The 27,813-nt window shown below is 51.6% G+C and overlaps 10 protein-coding genes across 10 annotated transcripts; 5 read left to right on the top strand and 5 right to left on the bottom strand.

The window, feature by feature from the left end:
* Positions 1–20: 20 nt before the first annotated feature.
* Positions 21–6,446, top strand: HER10_EVM0001028 (uncharacterized protein). The gene has a single exon (XM_035470790.1). The coding sequence runs from the start codon at positions 1,078–1,080 to the stop codon at positions 5,572–5,574; it is 4,497 nt and encodes a 1,498-aa protein (XP_035337948.1). The 5' UTR covers positions 21–1,077; the 3' UTR covers positions 5,575–6,446.
* A 1,134-nt stretch (positions 6,447–7,580) lies between these two features.
* HER10_EVM0001403 (uncharacterized protein) lies at positions 7,581–8,755 on the top strand (the record flags this gene model as incomplete). The annotated part of the gene is made up of 2 exons (XM_035471151.1): positions 7,581–7,910; positions 8,006–8,755. 2 exons carry the CDS (start codon positions 7,581–7,583, stop codon positions 8,753–8,755), a joined length of 1,080 nt encoding a protein of 359 aa, XP_035337987.1.
* A 408-nt stretch (positions 8,756–9,163) lies between these two features.
* HER10_EVM0000244 (uncharacterized protein) lies at positions 9,164–9,661 on the bottom strand (the record flags this gene model as incomplete). Its single annotated transcript, XM_035470035.1, has 1 exon — positions 9,164–9,661. The coding sequence occupies one exon, from the start codon at positions 9,659–9,661 to the stop codon at positions 9,164–9,166; it is 498 nt and encodes a 165-aa protein (XP_035337898.1).
* A 3,267-nt stretch (positions 9,662–12,928) lies between these two features.
* HER10_EVM0006363 (uncharacterized protein) lies at positions 12,929–14,663 on the bottom strand (the record flags this gene model as incomplete). Its single annotated transcript, XM_035475950.1, has 2 exons — positions 12,929–14,192; positions 14,248–14,663. The coding sequence occupies 2 exons, from the start codon at positions 14,661–14,663 to the stop codon at positions 13,484–13,486; spliced, it is 1,125 nt and encodes a 374-aa protein (XP_035338439.1). The 3' UTR covers positions 12,929–13,483.
* A 4,232-nt stretch (positions 14,664–18,895) lies between these two features.
* HER10_EVM0009431 (uncharacterized protein) lies at positions 18,896–19,564 on the bottom strand (the record flags this gene model as incomplete). Its single annotated transcript, XM_035478918.1, has 1 exon — positions 18,896–19,564. One exon carries the CDS (start codon positions 19,562–19,564, stop codon positions 18,896–18,898), a length of 669 nt encoding a protein of 222 aa, XP_035338744.1.
* A 625-nt stretch (positions 19,565–20,189) lies between these two features.
* On the top strand, positions 20,190–20,948 carry HER10_EVM0008252 (uncharacterized protein; the record flags this gene model as incomplete). Its single annotated transcript, XM_035477781.1, has 1 exon — positions 20,190–20,948. The coding sequence occupies one exon, from the start codon at positions 20,190–20,192 to the stop codon at positions 20,946–20,948; it is 759 nt and encodes a 252-aa protein (XP_035338634.1).
* Positions 20,949–21,471: 523 nt separating this feature from the next.
* HER10_EVM0006766 (uncharacterized protein) lies at positions 21,472–22,275 on the top strand (the record flags this gene model as incomplete). The annotated part of the gene is made up of 2 exons (XM_035476343.1): positions 21,472–21,481; positions 21,854–22,275. The coding sequence occupies 2 exons, from the start codon at positions 21,472–21,474 to the stop codon at positions 22,273–22,275; spliced, it is 432 nt and encodes a 143-aa protein (XP_035338487.1).
* A 128-nt stretch (positions 22,276–22,403) lies between these two features.
* HER10_EVM0012315 (uncharacterized protein) lies at positions 22,404–23,399 on the bottom strand (the record flags this gene model as incomplete). The annotated part of the gene is made up of 1 exon (XM_035481712.1): positions 22,404–23,399. The coding sequence occupies one exon, from the start codon at positions 23,397–23,399 to the stop codon at positions 22,404–22,406; it is 996 nt and encodes a 331-aa protein (XP_035338994.1).
* Positions 23,400–24,324: 925 nt separating this feature from the next.
* On the top strand, positions 24,325–24,966 carry HER10_EVM0008408 (uncharacterized protein; the record flags this gene model as incomplete). Its single annotated transcript, XM_035477931.1, has 3 exons — positions 24,325–24,364; positions 24,414–24,556; positions 24,673–24,966. The coding sequence occupies 3 exons, from the start codon at positions 24,325–24,327 to the stop codon at positions 24,964–24,966; spliced, it is 477 nt and encodes a 158-aa protein (XP_035338655.1).
* Positions 24,967–25,337: 371 nt separating this feature from the next.
* HER10_EVM0008694 (uncharacterized protein) lies at positions 25,338–26,781 on the bottom strand (the record flags this gene model as incomplete). The annotated part of the gene is made up of 5 exons (XM_035478206.1): positions 25,338–25,704; positions 25,767–25,908; positions 26,341–26,482; positions 26,554–26,646; positions 26,710–26,781. 5 exons carry the CDS (start codon positions 26,779–26,781, stop codon positions 25,338–25,340), a joined length of 816 nt encoding a protein of 271 aa, XP_035338675.1.
* Positions 26,782–27,813: the final 1,032 nt, after the last annotated feature.

Below are 27,813 nucleotides of genomic sequence, written 5' to 3'. Positions count from 1 at the left end.
GACTTGGCTACCTACCTTACCTTATTGCTACGTAGCTGTAGCTTCCATCTCTCTTTCTTTTCTTATTTTTGCCTCATCCCAGTGCTCCTTGTTCCTTGTCAAGCCCTCTTGCCACGCTGCTTCACCTTAGATCTATCTACCCGTCGTCTCCCATCTCCATATTCCTATCCGCCCACCCTCATTCTCACTCATCCATCTCCGCATCTCGACTCACAACTTATCTCGACGACAACTCCCACTTAGCAAACCGGCGCAACACGGCCCAACTAGGCTCTCTTCCCACGAAACGACAGATCACTTTCAACCTCTCTTGTCACCGTCATCCCTCTGTCACAAGAAGAGGGCTGGCTCATCTCTGCTCAGCGGCGCCAAGGTACTATCTATCTGCCTCTCTGTCTGCCTGTCTAGACTCTAGGCGCGGCCTTTTCCCCCACCATCTTTGAGACCCCTCTGAACCCCTCCACCACCACTACAACCATCCCGACCGAATCGGCTCTCCCACGGCAGCCGCGCAACCTCGCACCACCCCACCACTTCACACCCTCACTATCACAACCCGGAATCCATCCCCCTTCTTCCGCGCCAGCCTTCCTTGTAAACAATTTTTCTTCTCTCCTCACTTCTGTTTACGACCCTTCCGAGAGAATCATAACTTCACATCTGCTGTGCCGCCCTTAATCATCCATCTTCCCCATATAACACTTCCCTACAGTTCTTGGCCGGGCCTAATCTGAAGTCCCAGATCAAGGAAGCCATCCCTCTGGGACCATTATCTGTATCTCTACCTTTCTGTTAGTCAGCCGCATCCGAAACCAGTATTCGTTCTCTGGTCTGCGAACTTCGTTCTGACCTGTCGGACAGCATTAGTCTCCGAGAAACACCACATCGGATCAACATTGGATTTTAACCGAGGTCGAAGCACCAGGTTACTCTCGCCGCCGCCTCTTTGCCTCTGAGAGCACCATAGCTGACTTGAAGCCAGAAGTATAGACATAATTGTGGGCAAAGACATGAGATAGTAAGGTTGCTGGATTATGGTGGACAGGCCCAGAGGTTTCCTCTCAAACCCGGGATATCATGGCAACCCGACGCGCGGCGTTAGGCTTGCCGAGCCGCCCAGATGAACAGATACGAGCAAGAAGGGCCGCTGCCGCCGGATACATCGATCAGAGCGAGGACTTGCAGAGCACCCCTCGGAGGATCCGCAGAGAAGGAGAGAACATTCGGATCGCCATTCAACAACCAGTGCAGACCAAACCTGCACCGATGCCCTCGACGGCCTCCTCGCGGCGACCATCCATTCCGATGCCTTCTACCCGGCCACCTTTAACCCACCAGACCCAGTCATGGAGTTCTAACAGCACGGCTGCCGAGAGACCCAGCCATGCTCCGACCATGTCTGGCTCATCGACATCTGGCCAGTCTCAATTGAGCGTTGCCAAGCCGAAACGCAACGTACTGCGGAGAAAGCAGTCGTCTGTCACCCCAAAGACACCAAGCCTACGTCACGATTCGAACAACACCGATTCAACCCGAGGAAGCTCATCTTCTTCAGTTCCACGATCCCGGTCTTCTCTGGAACCCGCCCCCTATCACCTTGACCGCGGCATGACCGAGAGCCCAACCGAGATTCGCATCGCACACGTTATCGATCTACCCAAGACCCAGGCGCAACCTGTAACGATTTATCCCGAGCTTGATCGATATAGAGAGATCTATGGACGACCCTCCACGTCTTCAGAGGGATCTAGCGTTGATTTCCTCCACAGGCTGGCTACGCACGACCTCCCACCCCCGACTCCCGTCTTCTCCGGCACCAGCAGCCAGTTGAGTGCTTTCAGTGGCAGCCCTTCCACCAGATTCTCTGAATCAACTAGCCCGGGTCCATACAGCCGTGATACCACTCCTACCTCCATGTCGTCACAATCGCCAGGACTGGTGGTTCCGATGCGACTTCCTGTGCCCAGAGTGAGGCAAGTGAGTCCGGCAGTAACACGGCCACCAGTCGCCCGGAGAAGAGCCGGCAGCATACCGAATGAGATGGAAGCGTTTAGCGCCGACCCCCAAGGGCTTGCCGCGGTACGCGAGTCTTTGACATCGTCATCGTCAAACTCGACAGTTCGAGAAGGAGACCGCAAAGAGTCCAAAAAGAAGAAGAGGTTGTCGCCTCTACCTCCGAGCCCACCGCCACGCAAGTCGTCCCAGAAGTTTACCAAGGATCAAGACAATGACGAGTCTCCATCCAAGGCCTCACGAGAGTCGGCTATGCCAGTCATGACAGCCCCGTCACCCATTCAATCTCCCCCACGAAGAACACCAGCTGCTTCACCCAGGGCAACCCCCCCTGCTCGCCCCAGCCGAGACAACACCCCGGACCTGCAATCCCAGCTGTTTGGTCCCTTGCCCATCATCCACAGCAATCTATCTTCATCTTCCTTGTTAGGCGACAAACGTGGACCGGAGCTGCAGCCATTGTCACGATCAACGACTCCCCTGTCATACCCAGATAACCCTCAGCAAACCTCCCGTTTGCCGGTCGGCAGGGAGGCTACACCGGCCCCGCGCTCAGCAAATGCCGTGGACACGAAGAAGAAGAACGACAGAACCGTCACTCGTACCCCGAGCCCCGGTACATCGACCTTTTCTCGGTTTCCCTTCTTTGGGCGGCGGTCCAAAACAGCGCCGGAGGTTCCTCAAGTCGACAAGAAGGACAAACCAGCTCGTAAGGGGCCAGCCGCCGGCACTGGGCATGAAGGTTACGGACGCCTGGGTGGTCTCCGAAGGCGAAGTGGAAGTTCATCGACCAACTTAGCCCGCCCCAGTCTAGGACCCGGTTCCTCTCAAGACAGCCTCAGCAGCAACCAGCCAACTGATCCTTTCCTTCTGGAGCGGATGAACCCCGTCATCATTTCCGGTGGAGGGCTTGTCGACAACAGAAACAACAGCGTAGACTTGGTTCGTTCAGAGAGCTATCAGAGCCTTGGATACGCCTCTGAGGTGTCCACAACTTCCAGCATTGGGCGAAGCCTAGCCCCATCAGCCATTCCTCGAGGTGGTCCTCATCCCTCCCTCAGTCGTCGCCGTCCTTCCGACAGTAGCGATTCCGAGGCAGTGACTATGAAGCCCACGTTGGCGTTCAGGCGATCCGTTCAGCGTTTGCGTTCGTCTCCGGACCAGAGCCCACTGAAGCTCCCTCAGCCCATCAACACCACTGGGATTACGTCGCCGTCGATTAACAGCCATGATACAAGCATTCTTACGGATGATTCGCAATTCGAAATGCATAGAGAGGTCATTCGTGGCCGCATTGCCGCAGCCACTGCGACCACACCGAAGAAGCTCACCAAGCGTACACGCTCTCCAAGGAAGTGGAATCTCTTCAGCCGATCCCAGAGCCAGCCGAACACCAAGAAGTCAGAGAAGGATGCTGTGCCAGTCGCTGCAACCGTGAAAGTAGTACAGCACAAGCCGGCTGCATTTTACACTCTGATGGACGGTTCCGAGCAGGAAGACATTGGTACTCCAGACGTCGAGGAGATCCTTCGCGAGGCTGAAGTCTTTGATCTTCCATCCCCTCCGCCTGTTCTGAAAGAGAGACGAACATCCTCTGCAAGTCAGACCAACAGGAGAGAATCCTTGAGCAGACTTTTGCAGCCAACCAAGTCATCGCAAGCTCGGAGAAACTCGGCGACCGCAAAGTCAACTTCAATCCCAGCGATTCGGTCCATGAAGCCTACCCACGCACCTCAGTCTAGTGTTTCGAAGCCAGCTGAACCGCGCCCAAGTCGCCTGCCTCAAGTTGGCCGGATCCCCAAGGTCGTAACCTCTCGGCCAGAGCACACCTCGTCGAGAAGCTTCTCTCGGCCTTTCAACAGAATCAGCATGCAGATGCCGCCGCAAGCCGCAAGCTTCAACCCGGATTTTGTTGCTTCGGGTGCGACCCCAACCCCAGAGCTATCCACGCCCGAACTGTCTCGTGGAGAATCTGCGGCGACTAGCGACAAGACCAATTCGGACCCTCGCTCTTCTCTTGTTCCCGTCAAGACGCCTGAAATGATTCAAATCGGTAGAGAGTTTCTGGCGTTTTCTCCTCGAAAGAACTCTGAGTGCACCACAAGCACTGATTCCAGCAGCCTCGGCATGTACACACTTGCAGATGCCATGGCTTACGTGCCCGATCCGAATGCACCTCTTGTTGAGGACGAGATCTGGGACGAGTACAACGATCTGATTGGCGACGTGCCACCATCTGCAACCTCATCAAAGGGCGCCCCGTTCTATCTCGAGACCCACGGCTCGCGAATGTCAAAGAGGTCTTTGAAGCCTCTCGAGTCTCCTACCATTGCGCCGCCATCAAAGACTTTGGAGAAAAACGTCGAGGTCGAAGTTGGCACTACAACGTCTAGTGTCTATTCCGCCGATATGACCGAGCGTCTCAAGGCTGCCTTTGCATTGAAGCCTGAGGGAGAAATCCTTGTACCTGTTGGCGAGATCCCTGCTAGAGTCATTGACCGCGAGAGCACTGAGCTAGCACGTAAGGCGACGGCCGCGTCTCAGAGAAGTAGCGGCTCGTCTCGCAGATCAAGACAGTCCGACTGCAGCTGCAAGTCTTCCGAGGATGAGTCGCCGCTTTCTCAAGTCAACCTTCGTGTCGGTTCGATGACGGTCAGCAAGTGGTTGTCTTTTGGTCATGTGCTCTTCAGCCCAGCCCGGGACCAGCTTCTGGACGTTGTCGGCTCGCTGAAGCGTCATTCTATTCTCGTTGTTGATGGCCTTGGTAACGATGACTGGTCGTTTTACGCGGCAGAGACATACCCTGCTGCTACCTTCTTCAACCTGTCACCCCGTGCGCCGTTGCCAGAGGAGCATAAGAACTCGTCAAGCTTCCCATTGAGCCCGCCAAACCACCATCAGATTCAATACCTCTCCCAGATGGACAAGTTTCCCTTTGGCGCAGAGAGCTTCACCTCGGTGGTCTTCCGCTTCCCTGCAGCCGCGCTCGAGTCTCACTACCGGAACATTGTTTCGGAAGCACGTCGAGTTCTCAAGCCGGGTGGCTACCTGGAGCTCTCAATCCTTGACGTTGATCTCAATAACATGGGCAACCGGGGCAGACGTACCGTCCGCCGACTGAAAGAACGCATCCACGTCAACAACTCGGAAGTCAGCATTGGCTCGTCCTCTGACCTCATTCTACGCCTCCTCGGGCGCAAGGGCTTTTCCGATGTCAAAAACTGCCGCGTCGGCGTGCCGGTGGCGAGCGTTGTGACTCGATCGGAGAGCGGCAGCAAGAAGCCACCCGTCGCTGGCGCCCGGAAGGCCAAGGAAGTTCGCAGCCTTGCCGAGATGATGAATGAGGACGGCGATTCCGCCGATGAGAACATCACCAAAATGGTGGCCAAGGTGGGCCGGTGGTGGTACAGCCGCTGTTATGAGAGCGCAGCTGGGACTATCAGCAAGAGCATCTGGTCTGATCGTGCGTTGCTTTCCGAGTGCGAGGAGCTTCGAACAAGCTTCAAGCTCATGGTTTGCTACGCACGTGTACCGGATAGGGCGCGAACCGCAAGTATTTGAGTCTTTCAAGTCTCTTCATTCCTTGTTTGCTTCAGCCTGGTTTCCTTACTGTCCTCATTTCCTACCACAACGTACATGACCCATTCCAACGTATCTTTATTACAAGGGCATCATTATGGGAGATTCGGAACGGAAGAGCAAGCATCACAAGATCCAAGAGGGCGCAAGCCCATGATCGACTCTACCCCACAGTGGCTGAGTCTTTACCCCCTTTTACACAACGAAGCAGAGCAGCCGGTGAACACAGCACGGCGTTTGCGAGAGGGCTCATCTGACCCATTCATCCTTGGCTGAGTGGGCATGGATAGCCTCCTCATCATCCCTTACTATCATATTTCCTTACTATCTATACGCAAGCCATCACTGGCGAAATATGTAACACATAGTATTGGGTCTCGAAACCCGTGGTCCTGTATTTGTCGACTGGCTGTGCCATGGCGAGAACGCCCCTTTCTCTTCTCTCATCCATCACTTTCACCACAAAAGCAAATGGCGCGATATTAATATTCTCTTTCTACAACCTCATCAGCGATAGGACACTCTTTGGGAGCGGATTAGCAAGGAAAGCTGGACTGGACTGAACTTGGAACGCAGTATGGGTGCGAATAATGTGATGGCTGAGCCGTTGCGCTTCTCTTTTGGGTTGTCTCTCTTTCTTTCTCGCTCAACCGGAGCGCTGGGTTTTGGGACGTGGTATCATGACAAGGAACGAAACGAGAGAGACAAGAGGATGAAAAGCGTGGTGGCTCGAGGGCCAACAGGAGAGGAGGAAATTGGCAACGAGAGTACGACATGATGAATCATGTTGGATGTCTGGACTGTCCTTGAAGCGTTTTGCATGGCACGAGATACCCCAATCTTTTGGTAGCGGAAATGAAATGATCTGATTCTGATGTTGTGTCTCTTCCTTGTGATCTTTGCCGTGTATCATCTCAGCAGTTCCAGTGTTGTCCGAGCCCAAACGGGCGGCTAATTTTCCCACAGAAGAAGCTGACGAGGACTAAATGAACGCTTTTTCCCGGTCGGGCTATCGGTAGACCGGTGGCTGGGTGGTCGTGGGCCTAGCAGAACGTTTTTCCCACCTTGCCGTGGTTGCTGGGCTGAGTAACCTCGACTCTCCTGGGAGAGCGAGGTGAAACTAAGAGGAGAACATCGACCTTTTCCGTGCTTTTTGTAATCAAATCGAATCTCAAGTAGACAAGGCGTGTGTGTGAGTTCCCCATTTTCCTAACTTTCAGTTTGGCTGGTCTTCTTTGAAGCAGATCGGCATCGAGGCATGGCACGCTGCGTATAAGAACTTCCTCCTTCTCTCGAATTAACGTTCCTAGCATCCAGACTCGCCATTTCAAACACAGCCATCGGATTTCGGAATTAGAGAATGGTTTTGGAAGTATGGCATGATTGGTCGCTTCTAGGATTATCACGGGAAGTTAGTCGAGAGGAGAGATCCCTCCAAATGGCAGAATATGGCAGGCGTCCCAGGTCAGAACAGCGGGCTCAAATCATTTGTATTCAGCTCACGTGAGTTTATTCAGTAGGTAGTTCACATACACACTCATCCATACCATTGTCTCCAGATTCGTAGGAACTTGAAGGTGAAGGAAGCCCTCGAGCCCACGAGGCTTGTTTGGTCGACACGGTGAATCAGACGCGTCTGTTGTTTTTCCTTGCCCCAGGCGTTGCAAAAGTCTTCTGAATACTTCACCTCTTCACCCTGGACCGCGCCAACGCTTGCCTGCTTCCATTCACAGGCTTTCCATCTCCCTTCTTCACCCGCCTTGATCAAAACTCCCAAACAACCACCGCGTTTTTTTCCCCTCTTCATCTCGGGCCCACGCAGGCTTCTTTCCTCCTTTTCCAAATTCCACACTCCTATCCATTGTGTCCCTTGCGATTCATACCTCGACAGCTTCTTTCCTTCTCGACCGAGCGCCACCGGAACATACATCACCGCGACTCGGTCGCCTCTTCAGCCATCCTTCCTCGTCCGTCATCTCATCGCGAAAATGAGCTCCCGCAATATCCCCAAGCGCAATGCTACCGGGGCATTCGCGACCCCAATCGATCCGCCTCAGCTTCGCGCTCACCCTCGCGCCCATCAGGAACAGGACGGCAACGAGAATCTCATTGACGAGACTGCCAAGATGGCAAAGAAGCTCACTGAGAGCCCCTCCCAGACCCAATGCGTCTTTGGCAATGAAGACATTGCCCCCGGCACCAGCATTGCTGGCGTCTCTGGCCGCCTTGGCGATCCCAAGCTTGCTTCGATGCGGAAGATGGTCCTTGACTCAGTTCCTGAGGGAAGTCAGGTCAAAATCATCTACATCGTCACCAAGGTAAGCCATCTCCATCTCGTATCATCTCAGCAAGCCTCACCGCCTTTCATTCCTGCGATATTCACGCGTAATGCCGCTGCTAATCATGAATAAAGGAGGATGGGAACAACGATCTCCGAGCTGGAATAGCCGACAATGCCGCTGCTGCACGAGCTGGATCTTCCGAGGTGGGCCGCTTTGTTCAGCGGAACAATGCGGTTCAGGACCGCATTCGCGCCCGGGTCCACCAGCACAGACTGGGTGAGAACCATGACGAGGAGGATGAAGATGTGTCCCCGCGGCCTCGAAAGCGTCGCCGAGCCTCCTGCCGAGTCTCGCCTCTTCACATGTCGCCTGGAGGCCTCAAGATTAAGCAAGAGGACGAGGATGAAGAAGAGGAACAGATCAAGGAAGAGGCCGATGATGAGATCCAGGAAGAAGTCGATGATGAGGTCAAGGAAGAGGTCGATGACGAGGTCAAGGAAGAGGTCGACGACGAGTTCAAGGAAGAGATCTATAACGAGTTCAACGAAGAGGTCGATGATGAGGCTCTCTTCTATCCAGCACCTAACGAAGTCACCAATCGCAGCATCTCCAGCTCGCACGACATGCACAGAGCGACATTCTCCCTGGATAGTCCTCATTTTGATACTAGCTTTCTGTCCTCAGTTCGAACCGCCCATCAGACCAACACCTCTGATAGCAACAACAATGGTGATGAGGAGGACGACGAGGAACTAGTCCAAGTGAGATACACTGGAGATTACTTTGAAAACTTTTACAATGCATATGCTGCCGCCTTCCCCTCTGAGGGTCTTCCTCCCTATCGGAGATGGGATGATCTCCCCCTTCCCCGACTGCGTTGATCAGAGCGAGTGAGTACGATGGAGAGAGTATCACCGGCACTCACTAGCTTAGAGATACGCAAGAAGGTCTCGAGAGAAGTCCTTGAGGAACAGGACTTCTTTGGTCTGCGGGTATTGATTTGCATTTGGACGGACAGACGAGTGCTGTGGGCTTTCTAAAGGTTGTTTAACAAGGAAGACATGGAGTCAATGGGACAGAGAGTTTGTTGGTCACTACGTGTAGTATTAGAACAAGAGGATGGTGAGAAGGGCTTGTACTCAAAGAAGAATTGCAAGCTACCTTAGTTCACCCAGAGCTACCAATACACCCTGAGCCTGTAATCCTTTCATGGACAGTGCTTTGAGTGAATCTCTTTCGACCTAGACTATAAAGAGAAAGTCCTCTTTGTAGGTAGTTAATTCAATCAATCACCTGACGTTGCCAAGTGTGGTGCCCGTTGCGTACAGCATCCGAATGCTGCCAGGGTCACGATACACCATAGTACCTGGCGAATACGTGTTGCTGGTACCGTAAATGGGTTCAGTCCAAGACTTGTCATTGGGGGACTTGTATGAACCGTAGTCATACCAAGCATGGATGGTGAGTCTGTCGGGCTCGGGACCAAGCATGATTGAATAGTCTATTAGACAGCGTGAACAGTGGCCATTCACTTCGAATCCCGGCTGATTGACTGCCAATCTGATGGCTTTGCCAAATTCCGTGAGGGGGCCATCCCCGTATTCAGATCCGCCGATGTGCCCACAGATTCTCTCTGAAATTTGCCAAACTACAAGGCCCTTCGGATAACTCAGTGCCCGCTGAGTATATAGTATGAACCTATCGGCTACAACTTTTGGCGCGGCGTGAAGAGAAGTCTTGGTCTTTAGACCTGGGGTAAGGGCATACTCGAAGGTAAACGGTGACATGATCTTCTTCAAGTACTCCTGGTCGGCGGCTGTTTTCAGTCGTGTAAGCTTGAGTGCGAGTTGAACATGGCTCTCTCGAAGATCGAAACGGGATAAGAAAAATGCTCTATGGTGATCATGTGGGGAATCACGCAGCAGATGCCAAGGTACGTCGTTCGTATCAATACGATGGAGCTGGTGGCAGCCTCCGCAGCAGACCCAGTGGTTGGGTGAGGTGAATGCCAAACCAGCCAAAAAGTCTAGCTTTTGACCGACGGTAAGGCGAGTGAACAGGTGCCTCCACTCTTTCTGGAGGAAAATTTGCATGTCTTTGCAGGTTTGACGCAAAATGAACTGGTCATGCAGTTCAAGAAAGCTGATGATGTGGAACAGCATCTCATTCGGAAGCTTCAAGAAACTCGGTACCGTGTATGTCTTCGGTTGAATCCGGTGAACTGAACCCTTCACAAGCGATTTCACCCTCTGGGAAAACCTCTGCACCAAAACGCGGCCCAAAAACAACCGCCACACCACGCCTCCCTTTTTATCACTCGCGGGACCAAATCGGCCTCGCAGGGCCCGCACGACACCTCGCAGGCTACAATCATCCTCCGCAGCAGCAGTTGCCCGCGCGACGGACAGCACGCTCGCATCGACTGTTGCATGGACCCAGTTCCACACGGCTCGGTACTCCTTTCTAATATCATCGCGCTCGACCACAGCTTCATAGTACTCTGCAAGACGTGCATCAAACTCCTCACGAATGTCGTCGCGGGTGACTACCGCTGGCACAGGTGGCAGGGGCTGCTGAGGAGACCTGCGCGCCCTTGACGAATAGGCTCGGAAATACTGCTCTTCGAGTTGAACCTGTCGCCATGAAATCAGCTCATCGATCTTTGGGATGTAGAGGATCCGCTGTGTGGGATCCGAGGCGTTGGGTGGTGCCGTGGGGTCGATGTATTCCCAGATGTTATGTTGATGGGCCTGGAATTTTAGCTGTATTAGCCATGAAGGCCAGTCCTTACGATGTCTTAAGCGTGCCGTAGTCGGGCTGTCAGTTTTCATGGTGAAGGTTTACGCAGTGGTACTAGACTGTATGTTGTTGAAGAAAAGAGTTCAAGTAAGTGGCGCTTTTCAAAGAGCTGGCCACGATTCGCTTCGTTTTGGCGAGGAACGCAGGCCTTTATAGATTTGGCGACCGTTCTCACCAGGTTCTTGGGAACTTTGACAGAAAGGTTGGGTGCGGTATTGGGTCGACCAGACTTTGCCGAAGGCGACGTCAAGGTTGGAAAGTTAAAGGGGGGGAAAGGAGAAGGGGTTTTTCATTTGGAAATGTGAGGTTTCTTATTTCCAAATAACACAATTATCCCATCTGTTCGGTAACCAATTTCATACTTTGTATCTTGTATAAGCATTGTCTCCTGTTTAAGTCAAGGTAGATTTGGAAACTGCATCTTTTAAACCATTCATATCTTGATTACTTACTATTGCTCTTCTTCCTGTTTACCTTCATCTCTTGAAACCAGACAATGATGATCGGGCGAGTCAAGGAGCAGTGCAGGAGAGCCACGATACGCAGTCTTTCGCCTGTCATAAACCGCAACCTCTCGTTCAGCCACCACATACGACCATACCCATTGGAAAACTCGGGATCCCGTCCGCTCTCCCATAGATAAGCCAATGAGGGCCGGATTAGTAGTTGGGTCGGTGACGACCAGCGAATACCTGGTGTTGTATGTTTTTGATCTTTTCGATGAAGATATAGTGAGTTTTGTTGCGGTTGGTGACGGTGCATGTTTTTTGGTGGTTTTTGGTGGGGATGGCGGGGATGGCGGGGTTGGTGGGATTAGTGGGGTCGCGGCTTATGTTAGATTTGCTGTCTTTTGCTAGTACATGTTCTCTGTGTCACTGACGTGCAAACAAGTTTCGAAATAGATGGTTTGCCTTGGTATACGTCCAGCGATAGTTTACAATTGTCATCTGAGAAGGGATTGGCTCGCGTATTTGGGCAACAGGACTGGCCAGATCAATTTGGTAAGCCCAAGTCTACCAGTGAACGGGTCATTATTGAGCAAGGAAACTCGCCTGAAAACGTATTTGGGACTGAGCATATGATTGAAGGTTTAAGATGCGTTGGGTATACTGAAAATATGGGCGCGATTAATGCTCACCCACATTTAAAACGATAGAAGTAAGATAAAAACCCTCGACTGGCTCCGCTCTTGTCTAGACTGGATGTGATAGTATGTCTTGATCATTGCTTTGACGGACGCATCGGCTATCTCTACTCTTTGTCTACCTACGCTTTTCGATACGCGGTCAGCCGTTGGAGCAGGTACTGGAGAACTATATACGTCTCCTCGTTTCCCTCCACGTCTGACAAGGGAATTATCTCGGGAAAGAAGGTCTTGGTTGAGCTTTTGTCTCTCACCTCTAGGTGCTAGTTCTACAAGGTCGATAATGTTCGCACCTATTTTACGTATCTGCTGCTTCAGTTGTCGGCCAATCTTGCGAAGCTCAATATCCTACTAATGCCATACCATCTTACACTCGAGGATACTTTTTGGGAGGGCTTTGACACCAACAGCTGTGTAAAGGTACGCTATGCCTGTAAATTCTCTTCGCTCTCGTCGGAAAGGAGGAGGAACGATTCAATTGGTGCGGCCAGGCGATTGACGGTTGGCAGACGGCTCCATGGAAACGCGTATCAGTACCTTGATTATTTATAAGGGTCGGCTTGGGTTACGGAATTAGGCTACTTAGGATGTTCGTGAGAATACAGTGTAAAGACAAAATGCGAATGAGCTGAAGTTAAAAACGGGCACAGGAGAAGGGAAGGTTTTAAGGGAGGAGGGGGGGGGAGGGGTCGCAGCAATAAGCAGTTGAATGAGTGCTGTTTCAAGATCAATGTTGAAGCCATAGCAGTCGAGAAACGTCGCCTTTGACTACTGTTAGATGGCCGACCTCCCGACGGTCGCACTTTCCAGAGGTTTCTATGGGACCGTGTATACAACAGCTGTCGAACTAGATCTGGTCTGTAGATTGCTTCACATCCGGATTGACTTGAAAAATTTAGCACCGAAAGATACCGCTCAGCCAACATATACATTTGTCTCGATGAAACCATCACACTGCCAGTACCCGTCCTCCAAGAATAAACACTATGCCGACCATGACGACCAGAAGTGGATACCGCTGCCCATCATCCGAGCATCAAGCGCGGGGCGGATAGGCAGACATCGCGCAGGCTGACTCCGTGCGGGGTAATTTCGTCCACACTCATAGCATCCACCGGGCAACAGCCCATTTGAATTTGAATCATTCTTGTCCCAGGACTATTCGCAGGAGATAGAGGACATATAGCAATCGAGCAATTCTGTCATCTATACTCTCCGATCAGCATTTCGACACACCAATGAACGAAACCGTTGCTCCTTCCACCAGCGAGGACCTTGCCGTCGACATGGCAAACGATGACGATCACTCTCGCGAAACCATGCGCGACAACAACACTCTCCCAACACATAAGCTCGAGCACTTGAAGGTCGGGGCAAATGGTATACAGCTCCTGGTGTCTACGAAAAATCACTTGTATGATGCCAAGAACGTTGAGAGCGGCGACAGCTCGTTCCAATGCGTGGGGGCTTGGAGCGAGGGGTCTGTCCAGGAACTTGGAAAAATGGTAGTTTCGCATCGAACACATACGGACCGGCCACGTAGTACCCCTCCTGCAACGACTTTTCGAGGGACAGGACGGACGACGGCCTCCTTTACACAAGACTCTGGCCCATCTACGGCGACATCATAGAAGGGATTTGGCGTGTTTAATGAACCTTGATAACTCTATTTTTTCGTTTGGCTCTGGAAGAAAATCCGCAGTGCCTCTTCTGATACCGACCCAACAAATTGTATACCTCTGTCGCCTGTGCTCGCTCCTTTCACGTTGAAGAGATCTCCCAGAGTAGAGACAAACAACTGCTGACCATCATGGCCTGTGCTCATGTCCTCTAGTACATGGACCCCCTTGACTGCTCTTTGTGATGCGGCATTGCATATGGCCAAACATTCTTTAGTACTGTCGAGCTCCTTCTTCAAGCTCTGAAAGTCGGTTTCTGTGGGTAGAGAAATCTCGTTGGTTCCTCGTGCCAATCGTCTCTTGTTCTCATCTTGGTGCCGGTGCAGCTCCGACACGTTGTCAGCTATCATCTGCTTGCAGTGGTCCAAAGTCGATAGAGTCATGACAGTCGCATGCCCCAGGTCCCGGCAGGACATCCCTTGAGATGGCGGACTGCCTGGAATCGGTTGAAGGCGCATGGTGTCGATGTGAGCTTGAACTTTGGCACAGATCTGGAGGCAAACCTCCGTGCTGTCCCTCTCATTCTGGATCCGATCTATGTCGGTGGTAACTGCCGGGGATGAAGGTGTATTGTTTGAAGCAAGACGGCTCAACTTCTCGTTGATATCTTCGAGGTGATCCTCCAGGTCTTGTGTCGTGCTGTGAATCATGTCCTTATATTCCCCAAGCAGCTTAACGGTGACCGTAGCAGAGCGACTGCCTCGTATCATTAGCACGCACAGTACACGAGATATCTCGACGAGTGACTGACAGATTCGCATCACCTAGAGCGATGGCTATCGTTGATTTATAGCCCGCTAGCATACTGGTGAAGCCGTGTATATCGCTCTGCATATACCTCACTTTTACCCAGCCTCGGAAGCTAGTTCTCGGCCGCCCAGAATACTTGGTGCACTCAGTCATCAGCGTATCGAAATCAGCACAAGCTCGACGACATTGAAGGAGAGGTGTCTTGAGTGACGCTAGATTCACGTCATCCTCGATCTGGATGTGAGCGTCCAGGGACTGGAGGACCTCCTTCAGGGCCGAAAGTTCATCCAAGAGTTGCTGAACCGATCGCTGGTGACTACGAAAGCTTTGAATTGTGTCAAACAGAGTTTGGCTTGTCTGTATCGTCGCCGTGACTATGGCAATTAGCGCCGAGGCAATGCCTAGGGCTTCAGCCATCGTCGGTGGTCAGAGGTGATGCTATTGTGTCAAATGGCGAGGAGACGGAATGCATGAATACCTTCGGCATTACTCAGAGACTCCGCGCAGCTGCTGCTGGCCTCTTCTACCTTACTGCCCACTGCATATCGAGCATAAAAGTGGACCTGTACTCCCTCTAAACTCACGTCCTTACTGCAGTGTACTTCCCCTTGCGATTACTCACCAAACGGAAAAGTTGTGGTTGAACACATAAAATGCTGTATGCTGGTTTTTTTCTCCATGCCGTTGAAAGGGATCGATAGTCTAAGGTATCGTCTCAAATAGCTAGCATTTTCATAGCGACGAAGGAGACCTAGTGGACAAGGAATCGCAGTTGCGTCCTCGGCCGAATCACTATGGAACACAGTCAGCTCTTCTCAGTGGTACCTTGTAATCCCGGCCCAAATTTCATGATATCTTCCACGCCAACTCTTGGGTCATTCGAACTCGCGAAATCAATGATAAGGTAGAGTCATGCACAAATCTTCATCAAGATTCTGCGCTGGCATTAACTCATGGCATATCGTTCTCCTCGTGATTATTTTGTCATGACGTAACAGTGCTTTCGCTTCGACGTGTCTGTCCCGTCGAGGCTCTCAATGGTCACAAGGAGGGGAGGTGTATTCACAGATTATCTCGCATCAGGGAGGGTGCAGGTTGTGTTCTTTACTCCTAGGTCCCTGTCTGGATATGAAATGAGATGAACTTTCAGCTTCGGCTGCATCTACGGGAACGGCTTAGTTGTGACAGTCTTGCCGTACGTCTTCATTTGCTTTATCAGGCGCCTGTTATCGCCGCAATGCCGAACATCCTGAGAGCCATCAATGAAAGGCGCGATTGTACCGTTGGGCAGAATCGGCTGCTGCTCTATCGTACCATCCGCTGCGCAAAGAATGCTCTACATGAAGCATGTTAGCTCAGAAAAGCTACATGGCGACTCAGTGTTCGGGTCATAGGTACCTTGCGCATATAGTCGAGGCAATGCGGCCAGTGATCGTGGTCGTTCCAGTCCAGTCCCGGGTCGACCCCCCGATGGGCTTCTTGCAGAACGTTTCGAAATATTGAGAGACAATGGAGTTGGTGAAACCTGTATTGGTACTCAGCCAGTATCGTGTTGTAGTGCGTTTTTCTTTGAAGGGAAGGTTGCACTTACATGGCGATGGTGGCGCTCATACCCGTGTTCCCTTGGGCGGGATCCGTGAGGTTGAATATGATGGAACCGGAATCTCCTTCAACGTCTTCCCAGAGGCTGTCGTACTTGGGATCCAGCGACATATGAGCCCAGCTCCGACCAAAGACTGCCTCGATTTGGAAAGGGCGGGATTGTGCATTGTGATGGAAAACACCGTTGGGTGAGGTAAGAGCAAACGCCACGGCTGCCAGAATGAGTGACGTGGTACAGGCGCAATAGACCAGTAGAACAGTGATCAGAGAAGTCAGCTTGTATGGTCTTGCTGATACGTCTGGATACACGGTTTCTCCTTCAGAGGTTTCGTCGTTCGCTTCTTGACTTTGAAGCTGAGAGTACTCAGACTTTGGGTCCATCATCTCCGTGTTGGGTGGTCGATGGATGATGACGGGTTTACAGCGAAGACTGGGGAGTGAGTGTTAAGGGACAATGCAGCGGGGATGTCCACTACAAATACAAGTCGCCCATTGAATTTGCCTTCCCTACCCCGCTATGCAGAGAGCGAGGGGGGGAGACAGACACAGACACATCAAGGCCATGTTACATATATTGCAAGCGTTTGACAAAGAGAGTGAGTACGCAGAATTCTGTCAATCGGAATTGGAGGTGCAATGGCGGGAATGGCTCATCAAATTACAGATTGGAGTTCATGAGTATTTTCTGTGTCCCAGAACGAGTAACATTTGGTGCTAGCAGACTGAATAGGCACCCCACACCCGTTTTCACATCAAGGAGCTCTACACAATATGTTCTCTATCCAGAACTCGCAGCCCATCCCCTTCGCACTCGTGATATCCCACTTTCAAGTGAATATTCACCGTCCCCCAGTCATGCGCAAACGGATCCGCCAGCCACGTCTGACAATGCACGCTGTGGTGCGCGTCCCGATCCCGGTTGGTGATGCCGCCTGTGGCCCGGAAGAAGCGCCGTAGATAAAACGCGCAATGCCAGTAATGCTGGCCCCAGGTAGAGTACAGGCCGTTGCCCTCCCCAAGAAGTACCTGATCCAGCGAGACCTCTTTAAGAGACGAACTTTTTGCTGCTGTTACCTCACTATTGTTGTTGCGGTAGTATTTCCAGCCCTCCTTGTCATGTAGCTTGATGAAGTCGTCGTGTAAGTCGGCGTCAAAGCAATTGTGTGGCACCCAGCTGTATGACCAGAGCTGGAAATGACAACCCTTGGTCCGGGCTTCGTCTGGGCTCACGCCGCAGCTTGTAATAACCGGAGCAGCTGGCGCAATGACATTCGTGACCGCTGATGTCCGGTTGATGATCAGAGGCACCGCCCATAGGATAGATGAGGCGATCACGCCAATGAGGAAAGGACCGAGGAACCTTTTCACGGATTCGAGCCTTGTGTGTTTCCGTTCCTTGCTAGTGTACGGTGATTCGGCGAGGAAAGGCTCGTCCTCGTCATATTCGGCTTGAGGAAGCGTCGTCATATCGATTTTACGCCTTGTGAGGTGTCAGATCAATCAGGAAGCATCCCAGGTAATCGAATGCAGAACTCACGAGAAACTGAGTGAATTGGTTCTCATCAGTTGTGAGGTTCCTGCTCTGTGAGATCTGGTTCACGATGGTGCCAATACAACAGCCGCTACAAAACGACTCTTACTCTCTGCTCTGCCCCCTCCTCCTCTTCTTTTCGTCCTGCTCATCCCCCTCATCCTCGCACAAGACTTGATCCAACCCGCGTCTTCGATACTTTCTCACTATTTCCGTCTATAACGATATCACGATAACAGAAGTCCCCCAGTGCGACAGCAGTGCTTTGCCTCTCGAGCTAATGCATGCAGTCAATGCTTGATTGCACCAACATGGTGGGTCGGAGTTCCGTCTTCAAGGTTGTTGTCTCTGCAATCACCACAGATACGTCAACCCAATCAGATGGTAGCAGATTGCCTACTCTGTCAAAGAGTAACACGTATCAAGCATCTTTGTTGCCGAGTTTACCGATGCGAGGTGATGAACTTTGCAAAAGTTCTGTATCGTGCAGTTGTATTAGACTTTCCCCTCGAAACTACCAACCGGTTCTAGCCTCCGAGAGACATGCATCAGCATCCTCCAAACACAACGTTTCCGCTCGTATCCATCTCGTCAATCCCCTCAGCCTGCAGCGCCCTCCACAGCAGAAGCATGGTACAGTGCTTGGAGTGATCAAAGTCCGCCGTCAGCTTATCCACCCTGCCACCATCGGCAAATGCGCGCGCCTTTCGAACCAGCATCCACGCGCAGTGCGTCAAGTGTTCCCTCTCCGTGCCCCACCATTTCTCGCTCCTCCCGAGAGATGCGAGGTCTTTCATGCTGAGCTCCTCTTCTCCGGCCTGGTCCCGCCAGTATCGCCAACGAGATTGGTTGTGCGTTGCGCCCCCGGCTTCGAATTCGGCTAGGCCGTAGCGGGGGCAGGTGGCGGGCAGCCAGGCTTTGGCGAGAGCGTCAAAGGTGCATCCTGCTTGCTGGGCTTCGGCGACGCTGCTGCCGCAGCTCAGTTTCTGCCTTGGTGTTGTTGATTGCAGAAGCCGGAGGTGTAGGGATAGTAGAATCAGAAGCAAAGTTCCGAGTATTGTGACTGTCGCGAGTAGCGATAACAATACAAGTCGACTTGCCTGTCGGGTAGTAGAGCCCTTTGTCTTTACAGAGGCGTCGTCTATCATGTCGTGTTTGAGCCGCTGATACCTGAAATCAGTCGACGGAAGCTTCGATGCTTGGTGAGCTAACATGTTGAGAGTTGAGGAATGGATGTAGTGTGTGGTATCATGATATGCGGGTAGTATGTGGACGTGCCCTATTGATATAGGAGGGGAAAAGCTAGGCGGTGTCAAGTATAAGCCAGAACAGTGTGGGATGCACGTCTTGACAGTGAAAACATGAATCCTGAGCTTGCTGTGATTGATTCGAATCTATCTAAAAAAAATATTGAAGAGGACGTCTTGAACTTGACAAGCTCAAGAATATGTCGCATACGTGATAATCAACGCTCGTTGTTCACGAAGTGCTGAAAATCAAAAAACAGTCCTCGGTCTCACTCCATGTCAGTGTTCAACGCCACCCCAGCCACAGTACCATACCCCGGATCCAAAAAGATCTTGCCGCAATGTTTGATATGCTTCTCATTGTCCGACCGCGGTTCAACCATCTTGCCGTTGAACCGCGCCCTGTGCTCCTTTCTCCAATAGAAGATGCAGTGAATGACATGCCAGTGACCAGACATGTGGAACCGCAGCTCTGCCTGGTTGTCCGCCATCTTGGCAATTTCTTGAACGCTGATCTCTTGAGCATGTGCGGTGTCAGCCCAGTACGTCCACTCGCCGTTGGGGCCGGGCCCGGAGCGCTCAAACTCGGCCGTCAGCTCGTCGTCCCGACAGTGCTCGGGAAGCCAAGCGGCAGCCAGGGAGTCATATTTGCAGCCCAAAGTGACTGCTTCTGCGGTGGAATTTCCGCAATCGCAAGACGTAACTGCGGGTGCCGCGTGCAAGTTGTCCGGTGTTGCGGTTCCCTCCGAGTGGAAGTGAGAGTGGATGTTTGTTGGAGACTGGAGGAGGCTAACAAAGCCCAAGATTGCGAATGCAACCAAAATCAAGTCCTTCATGGTTGAGATTGACGGCCTGAATAGCTGGCGATATCGTGAAGTTTTGTGGCTTCGAAATCCCGTAGTTGAAGAGACTGAGTCGTCGTCACAGTTTTCGGCCATGAGAGACTGCTCTTCGTCGTGTGTACTATGCCTGAATGATAGTATTAGCCCTTGATTCTCTTCAAAGAAGCATCCTAGACTCACCATTTTTCTTTGGGCGCCATTTTCAGCGTGGTCAGTGTCAATGTCAAAGCCAATGCTGGAAGACTTCCGGTTGAGGGAGATGTTGATGTGAGGGATCGCGACCTGGGAGGATCTGTCTATGCCCTTGAGGAGGGGGAATGGTCTACGTCTGTCTCATACATGCTCATGGCTTTCGGGTCTAGCATGATTGCTTACTAGGTTAGTCCAAATACCCGTCCTTGATCTGCACGGTGACTTGGCAAACATGCCAGGGTCGGTCGTGGGCCCGGAGGAAGGATCATGGATGCTATGCGGACTGTCACCTAGCTGAGTGGACCGAGATGCATGAAGCCGATAACACAGTAGTATGGAATTGGAAGGATTTCCAAGCGCCGTGGGATCCGAATGATATGCCCAGGAATAGAAAGATGGCGCGAACTATGAAGTTCCCATGCCGAGGCCGCGGTTCTAAGCCATCAACAATTCTTCTTCTGGGGGCCTCTTCGGTTCGCTCTTAGGATAGAATCTTCAGTTCCAACCATCTCCCTTCTTTCCAAACTCAATGGCACCAAAACACAGTTACAGCCAAGTTTCTCAGACATCTGATGTCAAATCCTCCATCGAGGAGGAGCTCGACGAGAGCGACAATGGCCCTGAATCTGGACGCAAATCGAGGCTCCTCTCCCCCATATTCCTCACGATCTTATTGAATGGATTGAGCCTCGTCTTTGGCATCGGCATTGGTGCTTCGATCGTTGCAATCATTACGCATAGGCCAGCAACGCAACAACCCAACAATGCCAAACCATTAGCCGGAACCGTCGCCATGATTGACGGCATCGAGGCGCCAGGCACGCAGTGCGGCGATACTTGGCAAGAAGCTAAAGCTCTCGGCTGCCACTTTGATGTTATGGCATCGCGCTGGTACGCTCCCGAATGCTTCGACCAGACGGCCCTCGAAGGCATGCTCGAGGAACAGCCGTACGTCAACTTCACCTGGTACGAGGACAAGGAGCATACAAGAGTCTACCCCTCCGAGCTCGTCTTGCGGGGCGAGTTCGATAAGGTGTATCCCAGCGGAGACTATCACATCTATCACTGTCTCTACTTGTGGCGAAGACTTCATCACGCCGTGATCAAGAATAAGCCTGTCGATGAGGATTTGCTCGAGTACGGCCACACGCTGCACTGCACTCGCATGATAATGCAGTGGATGGATCCGAGCATACCTAGGACGACAATTTCTTCCGCCACGAGCGGGACGCCGTTCTGCAGGAGTAGTCGGTTGGGCCTCATGGTTGATGGGAGGGTTGAACAGTGACGGGGAGAGGGATTGTTGACTGTGGTTTGTCGTTAGTGGACTTGGCGCTGCTTGGGCACCTCACCTCAGAAGCTTAATCCAAAATATTACCGCTTTCAGCTGTGCCCCTCTTGAATTACGCCGTCTATTGGCTGCCGACACTCTCCATTTCTCCAGCAACAACACCGCACAGACCAGGTGAACTCAACTGAAATCGACGATTGCTTCGAGGTTCCAGCTAGCATCTTCAAGTCTGGCTAAAACCAGATAATCAGAGTTGGTGGTCTCTCATTCAGATGGCCAATGTCGGTATCTCTTGGTTCGGGTATCCGGCAACTTCTTGAGATCCCTGACGGTTGGACAGCACATGAAATGGTGGCCAACATGACGTGACTGACTAAAGTCCCAAACAGTCAACGGTTTTTGGTGTAAGCTGCATGTATCATTGTCTCACTCGGGAGAAATATAACTAAATGAGCACTAGTGTTAAATCTCCGTATTTATTCAAAGTACAGAGTTGATAGGCAATGATAGCTGATCCCAAATGCGGAACGGTGAGTGCCAATATGCATGATCCTAAACGACATATTCCAGGAAGTGGCTAACCCTGACTGGTGATTGCTCCATGAGCGACAATGTGTCGGCTCGGGGCCGCCTTATACTCCGCTAAATGTCTAGTCATCAAGTTATGCTCGAATCAGTACAGGGTAGTATCCATTCGCAGGCCCAGAGCAAGGTTGATACGCACAATATGTGGCCTGACTGTCCGAACACTTCTTCTGGTTTATATACACATGTCCCAGTTCTTCAGTCTCGTAGATCATACGATACTTTCAAGACATCTTTCTTAGTCTCAATCATTACTCTACTAGATCAAAAGATCATCACTCATAATACAACAACTACTTTACACACCTTACGGACAGACAATTCCTACACCATGAAGCTAACGTTCGCCCTCACCGCCCTCCTTGCCACAACCGCCATGGCCGGAGTGGCAAAGATACGCCACGAGGACGAAACTCTTGAAGACAGCTACAAACGTCGCTCCGTCAAAGCTGGAATCGTTCCTGTCAAAGAAGAGGACATCATCTCTCTTGGCGACAGGGCAGTCAAGGCTGGAATTGTTCCTGTCAAGGAAGAAGACATCATTTCCCTCGACGATAGAGCAGTGAAGGCCGGTATCGTGCCAGTGAAGGAAGAAGACATCATTTCTCTGGGAGACCGCTCAGTTAAGGCGGGCATCGTGCCAGTCAAGGAAGAGGACATCATTTCTCTGGGAGACCGCGCTGTCAAGGCTGGCATTGTCCCGGTGAAGGAGGAGGACATCATCTCACTCGGAGATTAGGCAGTCTTAGTCAATGACAGAGACAACTCGAGATTATGGAGGGCAATGGAGATCTGTTGATGTTCTATCGATCTTCGATCAAGTAGCATGCGTTACAATGACATGGCTTCTGCTCAATACATGACAGCTCAAGGAAACAAGAACCTTCCACCTCCAGTTTTTCCTACAGCACCGTGATCTCTCAGGACCCTCATCGCTTCATCGTGACCCCCAACCGCAGCGCTCTGCAGCGGAGTCTGCCCTCTTCGTCCCTTGAAGCTACAGGCATTCACATCAGCACCGGCCGCCAACAAGCGCTCTATTACATCCACTCGACCTGTCTCAGCTGCTGCATGTAACGCCATTGCATCCCCGTAGATTCCTCCCACGGAATGGACATCAGCGCCTTCCCGAAGAAGAAGGTCGGCGACCTCTAGATGGCCTCGCAGACATGCGCCCTGAAGAGCCGTGTAGCCCTTGTACTTTGCCGAGGCCCCATTGATGTCAGCCCCGTGTTGGAGAAGAAGCTTCACTATCGCCAAGTAGCCGCCCCCCGCTGCGGCTTGTAGTGCCGTGTACCCCGCCGTCGGTGATGGCGGAGCATTCACATCGGCTCCCAGTTGCAGCAGTCGGCTGACGAGATGCTCGTGCCCCCGTTCTGCAGCTGCCTGGAGTGCCGTTCTTCCGTTATACCGCGTCACGACAACCGACGACGACGAAGATGTTGTTGGTGACCTGTACCCCGAAGGATGCGGCACAGGCTTCAATGACACCTCGTCGACTCTGGCCCCCGCGCTGAGCAGGATATCAACGACCCTTTCGTTGCCGTGCCCGCAGGCTATCTGCAAGGCGTTCCTTTGGAAATTGTTGCCCCCGCAAAAGTGGATATCGGCGCCGGCGTCGACAAGCATCTGCACGGCCTGTTCGTGGCCGTGCATGCATGCAGCCTGGACGGCCGTCTGTCCGTAGTACCCGTGCGGGGGCTCGTTGACGGCCGCCGGGTCGGCGGCAAGTATGGCGCGGATTTGGTCCAGGTCTCCGCTTCTGGCGGCGAGCTGTAGCGGCGTCCAGCAGTACTCCTCTCCATCGTCAGTCTGCAGGGTCGGGTCCCACGCCGCGTCTAGAGGCGGCAGGGATTTGTGCATGATTGTTGGGCTCTGAGTAAGGTGAGCCAAGGCTCGGAACGGCAGGTGTTATTCGTGGGATCGAGAGGATCAGGAGGGGACCATCCAGCTTGGGGAGCCACCAGGGGACGGGACTTCAGCTGTGATACTGATAAGATGGCAACAGTTCAGGCAAAAGTAAGCCCGTCAAATTTATGCTTGAAGTCGCATGTTGCTTAGTTGTGTGTTGTGGACGACTGAAATGGCTGCATGTTGGTTGGCCAAGACGGGCGTTCGATCCTCTTACATGCGCTAGCTTACCGGATCCTGTTGCTTATCGATCGGGATTCGGCACACGTCTATCATTGAGATGCGGGGGTCAAGAGCGACATGGGTCCGGAAAGAGGTGAACGGTTAGATGAATATCACTATCTCTAGATGCCATCTCTGTATCGAGGACAATGGGCGACAGTCTTACAGAGACTACTTCGCATCTCTCACCGTGACTATCTCGCACTACGCAAGCTGCTGTTCTCCGTTCATTCCTTGACCCAGTTTCCTCGCCTCATTCCAATTACACAGCTATGCCTGAAAAGTGGCAGAAGTCTTTTCGCGATGAATCTGACTTGTCGTCTGAGGATCTCAGTCTAACCGATGAGACTCTCAGAGTACGACGGGCTGGGCCCAAACGCCAAGTCTGGAGGTTATTGGGAGAAGCCGCTCTCGCAGTTGGAATCATCATACTAGGCGGAATCGTCATTCATGATAGAGTTCTTCCAAGAACTGGATTACTGCCCTACGGGCCAGTGAGTATGTAACCCCCCGGCTTGCCTCTTTTCATGAACATCGCTGACAATCACTGCCATTACCATTAGTTCCCCAGAAAGTTGTCACTTTCGGCAACACGGCTGGCTTTGGGCCGGATCTCGTGTATGCGGATCGGCAGATGCTTCTGAACGCTACAAGAATGCAAGAAGTACATGAGAACTGGCAGCAATTATATCCAAGTAAGTCATCTAGTTTACCCATGGGATATCGCTGACCTCCCCATCACAGTCAGTCGAGGCTATTTTGTGGCAGACGAAAACAGCGCAGAATACAAAATCCAGTTCCCACCAGCAGACATCAGCGGCGTGTTATCCCCAGATGACAAGCGCAGCGGCTGGGTTCTCTCTGTATTTCATCAGATTCACTGCCTGGTAAGCATCTGAGAGCCACAATTCAGGGCTATATTCCTCGCTGCTAAGGATAAAAAAGAGCTGACACCAACCTATAGTCAATCATAACGACAAGGCTCGGCATCTCGCGAAAAGAGTTCGCAGACTGGGACCCCTTCAAGTTAGGCCACACAGCACACTGCATTGAGTACCTGCGACAAAGCATCCTATGCTCAGGAGATACCAGTCTTGAGGGCGAGTCAGGGTCGTGGTCGGAGAGTATCGGCTGGGGCCAGAACCATGTATGTAGGGACTACGACGCGCTCATGCGACTGGCGAACGAGAAGGCGGCCTGGGACCTCAGTCACGAGCGCGAGCCGGACCACTCTAAGCTCTTTGAGTCTAACATGGATGACTGTGATTCAGAGAGTGGAGAGTACTGTCACCGATAGGTCTTATCCCGATGCCATCGACAATGAAGGAATGAGGAGATTCTGCCTTCCCCCATATGTCCATGAGCATGGAGATCAACTATTTCAAGCACCTAATGATATTAACATCGCGAATCGCCAACTATTGGCAAAGATTATGCGTATCACTCAGCCATCGCTCGGTTCTGATGCATGTCTCCATCAATCAAGACCGGATCGTATTGCCTGGCGAGGTAGCTGAACTGGTCGGACTGTCGCCCAGATGCGCGAGCCGATCAAGCCCTTCACAAACGGCAAGAGGATGAGTATCGCCGGACGTATGCCGAGACAAACGTTTTTAGCTCAAGTGGCAAGAAAGATATACTAGCAAAAGCTCAAAACACCGGAATCCATCATCCCTGAGAATCCTTTGAAGCTTTTGATCTCACCCCTTGATAACCGTCTTCCATGGAAGGATCATCCACTACCTCAATGACTTGTTTCGAGGGTTCGGCGGTTGAGCTGTCGAAGATAGATTCGATTTCTTCCAGAGTTTTGCCCTTCGTTTCAGGGAACAACCACCATATGACGACGAAAATGGGCACATTCCAGAGACAGTTGATGATGTAGTACCTCCATGAGATGTTTTGGATAGCGAGGGGAATAGCATAGCTCATGCCTGCTCCGATAAGGTAGCCAAGGGCCTGACCGACGCCAACGCCGCGAGCTCTTTGGGTGTACTTGAGAATCTCCGGAGGGTACGAATAGTTTAATAGCATCCTTCAAATTGAGACGATTGATGTCAGCAGGCTGTGAATCAAAGAAAAATGACTGCTACATACCAAGACGAAAAAGCTGCCCAGTAGAAGATGAAGCATACGGCTACGGCCCCTTTCGCGACTGCGGAATCTTTTGTAGTCTCAATTCGTTGCTGTAGAATGGCAAGGGTAGCGAACGATGCAGCTATTACCGTTGTTCCAATCACTAACGGAATGATTTCATAGTGTTAGCGACAGAATCATGATGGCTTTGAGCCAGAATATGAGCTTCGACTGGAGAGACACTTGCAGAAAGATGACCTTCGTCCCATTTTCGAGACGAACCAAACGCCAAACATGGAGCAAAGTGCAGCCCATGCTGTAAGACCGACGTTAACCTGAAGAAGGGTCAAAGTGTCGGTCACACCAGTCCCACGAATGATGATAGTGAAGAAGTATCTGCCGGTCCGCTTGTCAGTAAATACAAGCTCCAGGGCTGAAAGTAGTCAGGGGGAAGACATCCATACGGCAAGAAATTGCTACCATTGGTCTGGAAGAAGACGTTTGTCAAGACAGTGATCAGAAATCTGCGAAAGTTGCGGGCTACACATATATTCCGCTTGATCAGTTTGATTTCGTATTGACTAGACTGACTTACCAGGAGATACAAGAGATTTCCAAGAATCTCTTTGCCTCATCTGAACCTCAAGTTCGACCGTCTGTTTGATCTGCTGAAATTCTGCCAGAATCTCGGGATCATTTCTGTTCCTCTGACTGATCTTAATGAGAACCTCAAAGGCCTATACCATCGATAGATTTAGTAGAGTTACAATCTTCATCATTGGGTCAAGGATGAGTATTGGCCCTTTACCTCATCTGCCCGATCCTTGGCTACTAGCCAACGAATGCTTTCTGGTGCAAAAGGCAGTATTAATAAGGCAATAGCGGGCCCTACAATGTCGGCCTTGATAAGACATTAGTAACTGACTGACACATGAGTGAGCCACCATGGAATCTTGGTCCATACCATTAGGCCCGCCCTCCATGCCCAATTTGAAGTTTTGTTATAGACTCCCAGGTAAATGATACCACCCACCATGCCTGTGATAGGCAAACAAGCAACCATGGTGTTTGTTATTTCTTCTCGATACTTGGGTGGTCCAACCTCCATGAGCCATGACGGTGCGCCAGTGCCCGTAATGATGAACGAAATACCCAATAAGAATCTTCCGAGAAGAAGCTGCACTTCTGGGTATCTGCTAGTACTATTCTTTTCTTTGCCCAACCAAGACAAATGTGCTCGAAGAGAACATTGATGAAAGGCTTACTCTCTTGCGCTGAGGCTTGGAGGATGGCTCCAAGGAGAGTAATCACTGAACCGACCATCAGACCTCTCCGACGGCCAAGCTTGTCCAACACAAAGCCAGCAAATGGAACTGCAAACACACAACCAACGTAAAGAATTGTGACATTGAGGCCGGCCAGATCGGGAGTAAGGTCAAAATCTGTTCGATATTGCAGGTCAGAACAGAGCAAAATTGTGGCAAACAGGGCAAGGTTCTCGACAGTACAATTTTGGAAGGATTGCATAACGTTGAGACTATTTATAATAGCGACATCGAGAGAAAAGACACAGGTGCTCGCGATGCACGCAAGCAGCGTAACGACCAAAGCTGACGAGACCATAACTGCGATGTTTCGTTATTGCTTTCCGAATGTCTAACGCAGATGATGTTCCAGAGTCGGCAGCGGTGAAAATCAGATGGACCAAATCTCTAATGTAAATGTTTTCAGACGCGCGAGGTCTCTATCACTGAATTGGAACGTTGAGCAGACAGCAACCGGTCGGTGAACTCGGCCATGAAGCCCGGCATACATGGAGTACCTAGGCAGAGAATATTTGCGTACATAGCTAATAATAGTTATCCTCGATAACCATCTCGGTGCAGAGCGGTTCAAGTTCTGAATACTCAGTCGATTGCTCGGCCGATTCTCCCGTTGCTTCATGCCATGATATCGCACAATATGTAGGTAAAGTCATCGTAACCATCGGTATCAGCTGGTGATCTCTTGAGGGTGGTATTGGTGTAGTCACTTTCGGTCAAGCGAGGATCTCTTCCTTTCCCGTCCC

The sequence above is a fragment of the Colletotrichum scovillei genome, assembly GCF_011075155.1.
Source record: "Colletotrichum scovillei strain TJNH1 chromosome Unknown Contig00001, whole genome shotgun sequence".
NCBI lineage: Eukaryota > Fungi > Ascomycota > Sordariomycetes > Glomerellales > Glomerellaceae > Colletotrichum > Colletotrichum scovillei.
This window is presented reverse-complemented; position numbering and strand designations above follow the sequence as displayed.